General features: G+C 38.0%; 1 protein-coding gene across 1 annotated transcript in view; it reads right to left on the reverse strand.

The window, feature by feature from the left end:
• LOC124788724 (testis-expressed protein 47-like) overlaps positions 1-5,063 on the reverse strand; it is a 188,136-nt gene extending 183,073 nt beyond the window's left edge. The window contains exon 1 of the mRNA XM_047256004.1: positions 4,911-5,063. Coding sequence (XP_047111960.1) covers positions 4,911-5,063 — 153 coding nt within the window. The remainder of the gene's footprint in view (positions 1-4,910) is intronic.
• Positions 5,064-11,690: the final 6,627 nt, after the last annotated feature.

An 11,690-nucleotide genomic window follows, 5' to 3' on the forward strand; every position in this document is an offset into this window, starting at 1 on the left:
GCTGTGTTGTGCCTCCTCCCTTGAGTGCTGCACTTCTTGGAGACAGTTGCACCATCCCTTGTTATGGGTGCAAAGGTATGATATTTGCAGGGCTGGGCCCATGCATATTTGGCAACAACACTTCAGTCTATGCTTTGTAGGTTAGGAACAGCCACTGCTTCATCTCAGAGGTCTTTTGTAAATAGTCATGGTACTGTGCACAGTCAAACCGCCTGCAGATTCCATAGTGGTCGGCAGCACCTGCCTTGCTACAACATAGCAATTTAAGTTGCTGCACACAGCACTGTGGTCACAGGTCACACTTACGTGCACATGGTAATGTGTCCATATGACACTGCGTATGTATCCTTCCACATACAACTACTTAGGTCAGCACTCCACGCTTTGAAACACAGTTATGTTCCAGGCTCCAACCAACCAATAGCTGCTCCAAGTCTCTGCAACAGGTCTCAGCTGCAGACCCCGCCTGCTGCTGCCACTGCCACTTCCACAAAGGTGTTGCCTCACTGTGAATTATGTCTGCTGCTACATTTCTGTCAGCTGCTCCTGAGGCCACCACTTTGCAGTATTCATATGTGACTGCCTTTAGGTTCATCGCTTTGTGGGACCACATTGTTACAGCATCTTGCTACTCATCCGTGGGCTACGTATGAGTCCCAACTCACAGGACTGTGTTGTTATTAGTCTTCCCTGCTTCTCAATACATTGTTGTTCTCATGTTGTGTGGACTTTATTCTCAGAAGTTGTATTTAGTTTGGTTCTTGTAATAAAAAGTTGTTACTTCAAAGAATGCATTTCAATGCTGCCAGTTAGCCATTCGGATAAGGATATTACAACATGTAGGTCAGGAAAAGAAAAATTACATGAGAATACTTCCATCAGAATATCTCATACACTGATAATACACAACTAGAAGCAGCAAGATTCCAAAGTGAAGTACAGCCAGACATATTACCCATCAGCGAACATGGGCTAACTGAAAGTCATATAGATAATCTGACCATAAAAGATTACACCTTATCTATGAAGTATGTTCAATAAGTAATGCAACATTTTTTAATGAAAGCACGCTGGTTTTATTCAGGATTCCAATACACCATATTATTTCCCACTCTTTTGGCTACAAAACCTTATTTTTAAACACAGTATTTGTTCAATGTAATGGCCTTCAGCTATCTTACTGGGAAGGCCTGTATGCTTGCATGGTATCACTCTACTGGTAATCATCAGAGCCACATCTTGCTACATCAAGAATCACCCCCTCATTCACATATGCTTCCCACAGAGAGCATCCTTCATTGGAGAAGACAGATGGAAGTCAGAAAGTGTGAGATCTGGGCTGTAGGGTGGATGAGGAAGAACAGTCAAATGAAGTTTTTTAAGCTCCTCTCAGCTGCACAGACTTGTGTGAAACCTTGCGTTGTCATGGAGAAGGAGATGTTCATTTGCATTTTTGTGGCAACAAACACTCTGAAGCCATTTCTTCAATTTCTTGAGGGTAGCACAAACTCTTCAGAGTTGCACCATGAGAGAGGACGACAAACAGAATATCCCCTTCAGAGTCCCAGAAGACTGTCACCATGATTTTACCCACTGAGGGTTTGGGTTTGAACTTTTTCATTGGAGGAGAGATGGTGTGGTACCTACCACTCCATGGACTGCCATTTTGTTTCAGGTTCGAAGTGATGAACCCATGTTTCATCACCTATGATGATGTTCGACAAAACATTGTCATAATAAGCCTTATAACACACAAGCAATTCTGCACAGATGTCCATTGCTCTTTATGATCTTCTGTTAGACAGTGAGGAACCCAGTAAGCAAACACCTTCGAGTACCCCAACTGGTGGACAAGTAAATCAGCACAACAAACAAAGACATCCAGTTGTGCAACGAGGCCTGAGCCATTGAAAAACTCGACTGACAGTGTCCGTGCGTTCAAATGTTGCAGAAGTCACAGCTATGTGCAGTTAGATGGCACACAGGAAATCGGACCAGTTTGTGTGACCTCATTGCAATGATGACAGATGCCTTGCCTAATGACTCATTTTGCTTTTATTCACTGCTACATCCATGTAGACATTCTGCAAACACTTATGAGTATCTGTGATACTCTTGTTTTCTGCCTAACAAACTCAAAATGGCAGCTCACTATTTTGGAACACACCTCTGTTATGGATGCCATTTTTGAAGGCTACATATTGCACCACCACGTGTTGGTACTTTATGAAACTGCAGGGGCTGAAGTGGGAATATTCCACAGTGTCCCACAACATCTTCTTTATTTTTTCAACTGAAACTGGCTGAGAAGAAAAAATGTGTTGCATTACTTATTGAAATCCCCTTGTAGTTACCTCTTTAGATCTAAACATAAAGGTGGCGGAATTTCTGTATACATTAAAACAGGAAATCTCCCAAAGCCTGTAAACAGTAAAAATGTTAGTTAACACATAGCTAGAGAAAAAGACTTCGAAATTACTAATGTAGTTACACATGACATACAATCTTTGCGTGTACAGATCACCAGGTGGCAAGATTAGAATCTTTCTGAAAAACAAAATTACTAACTTACTAAGAATGAAAATGAAGAAAAACATTGTTATATACGAAGACTTCAAAATTGACATAAGAATGTTATATGTGGAGACTTCAACATTGTCATGGGAAAAGGTTCAAAGACAAGACAAGATTTTGAAGAACTGGTAGTGTAGTATACAATGGAGGCATCATATTTCGTTCCACCAAATGTTTAGGAGGCAGAGACACACATTACATCACTGTGTACGAAACACAGCAGTTCATTTGTTCTGTTTTTAGTCTGTTTGGGGAAAGGTTTAGCTTTCATCTTGTTTTCAGCATACACACCGTTGAACTGATTTGTCCAGTCATTTTATGCTTTGAGAGATTGCATTACATCTGACTGTTTCTTAGCTTTATCAACATGAAAATGGCCTAGCGTTCAGTGCCATAAATCCATTTCCTGACTACTGGCAAGATTTGTGGCAGGACCACATCCATACATTGAAATACTGGAGTTATCATCACTTATCTAGTACAGACTGTTATTTGCCCATTTTGTCTCACAATTCTGGCTCCAGCTTTTATTAAAGATACAATCACTCTTTTATTGGTTGCCTTAGGGACTGAAGCCTTCACAGTTATTTTCCCATTTTGTCTCACAATTCTAGCTCCAGCTTTTATTTCAGATACAATCACTTTTTTATTGGTTGCCTGAGGGACTGATACATGACGTCTGGAATGTACAATGTACAGTGCAAGTTGACTATTTATCCTCCTCATTCTTCTGATAGGTATATGCGTACAATGTCAAAACCAGAACTTTGCAAATATTCACCACCAGCTACTTTTGTTGACTCTTAATATTTGGTGAAAGTGATGAATTTTTCACGCTGGTAAGTCATGTGGTCTGTTAGTTCACTGTCCAAAATCCATGCTTCGTTTCATTTGTTTTCTCAGAAAATAACGTCTGTCGCAGGTGAATATGCATCAGTGTACAACATGGTCACAGTTAACTCATTTGTAGGATGAAATTTTGAACTACTATGCCTTGGTGTCAGTAACACACTTTTGTTAGTAGTTAAATTTGAAGATTTTTGTCTGCCTCATTTTCACATTTTGATTGCTTATTGTTTAAAATGTGATCACCAAACTACAGGTAATAGTTTGCAAAATGTCCATGCTCTTCACAACAAAAACATTGTGAACCATGCTCATATGTTTTTTTCATAATTGCCATGACTGTTATCATGCTGGCTTTTACCATGGCTTCATCCCCTTTGAACATTTCCACATCATTTGTTTTTTTCCTTTAGCACAAACATTCTATGCCACAAATCAAAATGTGTAAAAGATGCTGTCAATGTACCCATATTTCTTTTGCAATTTTGCAGTCTTGTTTACCATCAATTGAATTATCATCTACTGTTGTTAGTAGAATTCCCACACCCTTTTGTTTTGCTTTTCGTTCGTCCGCTGTGAATGTATTTCACATTCCATGGTCGATTGCACACCAAGACTGTTTAATCATGAAGTTCCCTTAGTTCTCTGAGAATAGTTGTGGTAATTATCTTTATTCAACAATCTGATTTCTTACTCATCCATGATATTTGACCATTTACTTATTCACCATAAATATATCATTCAGTAAGAAAACTTTCCCACTTATTTTTGTCAGTTCAGTCACATCTATGACTTTCACACTGCTTCCATAATATCATTTACAAATCCTCTTTGCAATCCACAAAAGGGAAGAAAAATTCAGTACTGACAATGTCTCACTGTTTTGAATGATCTTCCAACCTGTCTTGTTATCTAGATGGTACCTTCACTTCATGTCACTGAGGACTGTTGATCCTGAGTCCATATCTTGTAAAATCTTCTTTAGAAAAATGGCAGGGACCACACACAAACACACAGTATGTAGAAGTTGAAAGAACTTTTTTTAATCATGTAGATACTCACTTTTCATAGTACATCATAACAAGAAGACAATGAATACTTCAATATCACGAGAAAGACAGGCCACATCCCTGACAGCTTCTTTTATGCACCACATATCTAACAGGTACAAGTTAACTTCATTAACAATGGAGATGAGATACATATGTCAACAATGATTTATGATCTTAAGCAATGGACTGCTCCCTGAACTCTTCTCCCTTGCAATCTTCAAATTTGTTAAGTAAGACTCCTACAAATGAGTGTACAATAAAAAATGTATGAATTGGGAATCTTACTCTAAGTACCCTGCACACCACAACTGAAATAAATCCAAGAACTAGATCACATTACTCTTTCATCAAAATTGTAATATTGTCTAGTAATAACACAGTACACAACTCTTCAATCGTACATTGAGATTCTTTCATATGTTTACTTTTTGGGCTCACCTCAAGAACATGGATGAAGTAGTCATTATACCACAAAAACAATCCAGTAAGAGGCTCATCACAGTATCCACCATTAATTGTTTTTATTGTTGCCTCAAAGAATTGTGTAATGGCTTGCTGGTCTTCAAAATTATGGCGCCCAATATAAATCATGCGATGCAGAAAGGTTCTCTGTAATTATTTATATTATTACAGATAAACATACTGAAATGTGTAATTAATGAATCCTTAAAAAGAAAGCAAAACTTTAGCATCCTAAATGATAGCTGTATCTGATGCTCCATTGTTTTTGAATTTATTGAGATTTTTGTATTGGCTATATTCAGTGAAACAATATTTTACATACGATGAAGACAAGGAACAACAACATAACTTACAGTGAGAAAAAACTGTGACAATATATTTATAATAACTGATGTAATGCCTTATAAAATGAAACAGAAGTCCTCCTTATTTATGGAGTAGGCTACATGAATAATTAAGAACTGATAAGAAAATTAAACAATACTTTAACAGCATAATGAATGAACTGTTATTTATGTTAAATAATACACTGCAAGATATACATCAGACCCATATGTACCAAATGAAAGTGCTGGCAGGTCGACAGACACACAAACATACACACAAAATTCAAGCTTTCGCAACAAACTGTTGCCTCATCAGGAAAGAGGGAAGGAGAGGGAAAGACGAAAGGATGTGGGTTTTAAGGGAGAGGGTAAGGAGTCATTCCAATCCCGGGAGCGGAAAGACTTACCTTAGGGGGAAAAAAGGACGGGTATACACTCGTACACACACACATATCCATCCACAAATATACAGACACAAGCAGACATATTTAAATATGTCTGCTTGTGTAGCCATGTATGGAAGTGAAACATGGACAATAACTAGTTTGGACAAGAAGAGAATAGAAGCCTTTGAAATGTGGTGCTACAGAAGAATGCTGAAGATTAGATGGGTAGATCACGTAACTAATGAGGAAGTATTGAATAGGATTGGGGAGAAGAGGAGTTTGTGGCACAACTTGACAAGAAGAAGTGATCGGTTGGTAGGACATGTTCTGAGGCAAAAAGGGATCACCAATTTAGTATTGGAGGGCAGCGTGGAGGGTAAAAATCGTAGAGGAAGACCAAGAGATGAATACACTAAACAGATTCAGAAGGATGTAGGCTGCAGTACGTATTGGGAGATGAAGAAGCTTGCACAGGATAGAGTAGCATGGAGAGCTGCATCAAACCAGTCTCAGAACTGAAGACCACAACAACAACACATGGCATAAGAGGCAGAGCAAACAATATTATTAAAAATGGACAACAATATGTAGAGATAAAACATAAAAAGGGCAACAGATTCAAAAATTTGCTTTCAACATTCATAGAGGTAAAACACGTGTACCACAAGGGTCAGTATTGGTACCATCACTATTTATTCTCTATGTAAATGACACACCAGAAGCCATAAATAAAACAGTGATTGTGTTTCATGATTACATATCTCTACCAGTCACCTTAAAACATGGATATGTTTAGGGATGGATGAGGCATACAAATATTTTGGAAGATGCAACTTTTCTATAAATGGAAGCAAAACAACTTTCATGAGAATACAAGCAAACAGGGCAGTCAAAGCAAACAATATCAAGTTCAGGGACTCATGTATTTCAGAAGTAAATTGCAGCAAGTTCCTGGAATTGATGGTGGACAGTTTCATAACATGGGAGGCTCATATAAATAAAATTTCTCAAAAAATTAGCACAAATATATTTCGCATGCGAAAAATGTCACAAACTATTGATTAAGACACTTTACTAAAAATGTGTTATGGTCTAATTTATCCTGCACATTTCCTATTGTATATCCGTGTGGGGCAGTGCAGCTAATATACACATAGGTAGTTTACGGGTCATTCCACTTCAAAGGGACCAATATTAAGAAGTGTCCCCACTCGACCATCTCCAAATCTAATGAAATTTGGTGTGAAGGTTCTATATGGTCTTGGATGGTTATAACCAAATTTCAGTCCAGTATCATCAGGGGTTGAATTTTTAGGGGCTTTAAAGAGAGGCTACTCACCTTTGCATCATGTACGAAGGTGCAGTTGTGCCAAGTTTGTTAGGCTTCTTTAAAAGTTCTAGCACACATTTGGTCATTTGCTTTAACATACATGACAACTTTTTATTCTGAATCACACCATGGCAAAAATTTGGGATTTAGCCACACCTAAACATAGATACAAGCCTCCAGAACTGCTGCTACTTTTCATATGAACCAATTACACCAAAACTTCAGAGGGTTATTCATACCTAAATGTCTACATATTAGTCAAATTTAACTAACATTATGCGTTATAACGTCAAGTTGAACAAATATATTTAAAGGACGACACAATACATGTAAGTCACAGATCAAGTAAACAAAGTAAGACGTGTGTACACTGTAACAGTCAAATCAGCACTGAGTCCAAGTCTGGCGGCCGCTGGCTGGCTGGCCACTTAGGTGGCACTGCTGCTCCATGGCTGGCAGACAGCGCCGCATGTAGATGACGCGCGTAACTGTGCGGCGGCACTTTGAAAGATCGGCGAGTCACAACAATAAGCATCCGCAATGTTTGCCAAAATCTTCTAGATGCAAATTTTAGGGTATTTTTGAGGGGATATATCTCAACTGTGTCTTGCTCAATCCTCTTTTCCTTACAAAAGTTGGAAAGAGCATGCTTTACCCTTTCAAAGCTATATTGTTTAATTTTTGGACCTTCTATATTGATGAGTAAGAATACCTATCAAAAAGTAGGGAAAATGGATTGTCAGTAAATACTTAGTACAACTTGTGTAATTGTAGTGTCTTTTAATAGTACAAGATTTACCTGCAGTTTAGGGTATGTAACTGTGCTAACAAGTGTTTTTACATTATTTTATAGCATAGAATATAAATATAATAAAATTTCAGTAAATGCTCTTAAGATCAGAAAATCTAGATGATCATAATGGAATGTTATGTTGTTTAGAATGTTTGAACCCTACAATGCATGGTGGTGTATTTATGCATTGTTCCTCAGTTTCCATCAGCATTATAAAGTGCAATAGTTTTTTAAGGCCCTATCCTCACAGCAGTGATACTTTGCTGACATACCACTTTCAGTTGTTGTTTTCTTTATTGGCAATATGCACTGTGTCAGTCTCCTGTGAGGGATAATCTTTGGTGTTGACACTGTACAGTGATAGTGTTGAGTACTGAGTGTTTGAATAATCAATGATCATTGTAGTAGCTGAAGGTAAGCACTAAAACAATATGTTTTGAGGGCCTAATTTGTATATTTTATGTGCAAACAAGACTGAATCTTCTATGCTTCAAACCTGGATATTCATAAGCTTTCAAAATTGCTTGTTATAGATTAATAAACTATTGTATGAAATGAACCAAGAGACTCCTTCACCCAGCTGCTTTGGTGGATCAGAAGGAGCTGATTGTCATTAGTTATCACCAGCCTATTATGCCAAAAGTCAACAACAATCAGTTAAGGAAATGTCACCAATGGACAAGGAGCTTCTATGACATAGGTCTTGGCTTGATTTTACTGATGATGCCTAAATTTGTCCATACCATAATTCCTTGTTGATGTCAAAATTTCACTCCTCCCCCCCCCCCCCCCCCCCAGAAGACTTGCTGCAACCCATTTGGTAAAGAAAGATACGTAACCAAGAGGGCTTTTTAACAGCAGCGACCAATGTCTAATAGGTCGAAGTTATTTATTTATTTATTTATTTATTTTTTTTTTTTTTGCAAATTTGCTGTGTTGTGTATTATAATTCGTTTGTGGCATATGTTAAATTAATGTTTGAAACTGATGTATATACTCCAAAAAAATTAACTGAGGGACTTAATGAGCAAAATATTTCACTTTTCAATCTTTTTGAAGTGCTAAAATAATAACTTTTGAAATGTATTCTTACCCATCAATATGCTAGATCCATAAATTAAAAAATATAGCTTAGAAAGCTTAAAGCATGCTCTTTCAAGCTGTGGCAAGAAAAAGAGGATTGAACAAGGCACAACTGAGATATTGTCCACCAAAAATACCCTAAAATTTACATATAGAAGATTTTGGCCAACTTTGCAGATGCATATCTTTTCTTTTAGGCATCCAATGTTAGTTAAATTTGATCCATATATAGAGATCATAGGTAGAAATAACCCTCTGAAGTTTTGGTGTGATTGGTTCATATGAAAAGAAGCAGTGGTCAGTCAAATCTTGGCTCTCAGAATAGCAATATGAATTTTTTAACTTTGGAGGCTTGTATCTACATTCAGGTGTGGCTAAAACCAAAATTTTTGCCATGGTGTGATTCAGAATAAAAAGTTGCCATGTATGTTAAGCAAATGACGAAATGTGTGCTAGAACTTTTAAAAAAACCTAAGAAACTTGGCACAACTGCACCTTCGTACATGATGCGAAGGTGAGTAGCCTCCCTTAAATGCCCCTAAAAATTCAACCCCTGAAGATGTTGTTTTTGTGGTCTTCAGTCCTGAGACTGGTTCAATGCAGCTCTCCATGCTACTCTATCCTGTGCAAACTTCTTCATCTCCCAGTACCTACCGCAACCTACATCCTTCTGAATCTGCTTAGTGTATTCATCTCTTGGTCTCACTCTACGATTTTTACCCTCCACGCTGCCCACCAGTACTAAATTGGTGATCCCTTGATGCCTCAGAACATGTCCGACCAACCGATCCCTTCTTCTAGTCAAGTTGTGCCACAAACTCCTCTTCTCCCCAATTCTATTCAATACCTCCTCATTAATTATGTGATCTACCCATCTAATCTTTAGCATTCTTCTGTAGCACCACATTTTGAAAGCTTCTATTCTCTTCTTTTCCAAACTAGTTATCGTACATGTTTCACTTCCATACATGGCTACACTCCATACAAATATTTTCAGAAACGACTTCCTGACACTTAAATCTATACTCGATGTTAGCAGATTTCTTGTCTTCAGAAACGCTTTCCTTGCCATTGCCAGACTACATTTTATATCCTCTCTACTTCGACCATCATCAGTTATTTTGCTCCCCAAATAGCAAAACTCCTTTACTACTTTAAGTGTCTCATTTCCTAATCTAATTCCCTCAGCATCACCTGACTTAATTCGACTACATTCCATTATCCTCATTTTGCTTTTGTTGATGTTCATCTTATATCCTCCTTTCAAGACACTGTCCATTCCGTTCAACTGCTCTTCCAAGTCCTTTGCTGTCTCTAACAGAATTACAATGTCATTGGCGAACCTTAAAGTTTTTATTTCTTCTCCATGGATTTTAATACCTACTCCAAATTTTTCTTTTGTTTCCTTTACTGCTTGCTCAATATCTCACTCCCTTCCCAATCACTGCTTCCCTTTCATGTCCCTCGGCTCTTATAACTGCCATCTGGTTTCTGTACAAATTGTAATTAGCCTTTTTCTCCCTGTATTTTACCCCTGGCAGCTTCAGGATTTGAAAGAGAGTATTCTAGTCAACATTTTCAAAAGCTTTCTCTAAGTCTACAAATGATAGAAACGTAGGTTTGCCTTTTCTTAATCTAGCTTCTAAGATAAGTGGTAGGGTCAGTATTGCCTCATGTGTTCCCATATTTCTACAGAATCCAAACTGTTCTTCCCCAAGGTCGGCTTCTACCAGTTTTTCCATTCGTCTGCAAAGAATTTTGGTTAGTATTTTGCAGCCGTGACTTATTAGACTGATAGTTCGGTAATTTTCACCTCTGTCAACGCCCGCTTTCTTTGGGATTGGAATTATTATATTCTTCTTGAAGTCTCAGGGTATTTCGCCTGTCTCACACATTTTGCTCACCAGATGGTAGAGTTTTGTCAGGACTGGCTCTCCCAAGGCTGTCAGTAGTTCTAATGGAATGTTGTCTACTACCGCGGCCTTGTTTTGAGGTCTTTCAGTGCTCTATCAAACTCTTCACGCAGTATCTTATCTCCCATTTCATCTTCATCTACATCCTCTTCACTTTCTGTAACGTTGCCCTCAAGTACATCACCCTTGTATAGTCCCTCTATATACTCCTTCCACCTTTCTGCTTTCCCTTCTTTGCTTAGAACTGGGTTTCCATCTGAGTTCTTGATATTCATACAAGTGGTTCTCTTTTCTCCAAAGGTCTCTTTAATTTTCCTGTAGGCAGTATCTATCTTACCCCATGTGAGATAAGCCTCTACATCCTTACGTTTGTCCTCTAGCCATGCCTGCTTAGCCATTTTGCACTTTCTGTCGATCTCATTTTTGAGACGTTTGTATTCCTTTTTGCCTGCTTCATTTACTCCATTTTTATATTTTCTCCTTTCATCAATTAAATTCAGTATTTCTTCTGTCACCCAAGGATTTCTACTAGCTCTTGTCTTTTTACCTACTTGATCCTCTGCTGCCTTCACTACTTCATCCCTCAAAGCTACCCATTCTTCTTCTACTGTATTTCTTTTCCCCATTATTGTCAATTGTTTCCTTATGCTCTCCCTGAAACTCTGTAGAACCTCTGGTTTAGTCAGTTTATCCAGGTCCCATCTCCTTAAATTCCCACCTTTTTGCAGTTTCTTCAGTTTTAACCTACAGTTCAAACCAATAGATTGTGGTCAGAGTCCACATCTGCCCCAGGAAATGTCTTAGAATTTAAAACCTGGTTCCTAATCTCTGTCTTACCATCATATAATCTATCTGAAACCTGTCAGTATCTCCAGGCTTCTTCCATGTATACAACCTTCTTTTATGATTCTTGAACCAATTGTTA

The sequence above is a fragment of the Schistocerca piceifrons genome, chromosome 3 (assembly GCF_021461385.2).
Source record: "Schistocerca piceifrons isolate TAMUIC-IGC-003096 chromosome 3, iqSchPice1.1, whole genome shotgun sequence".
Taxonomy (NCBI): Eukaryota; Metazoa; Arthropoda; class Insecta; order Orthoptera; family Acrididae; genus Schistocerca; species Schistocerca piceifrons.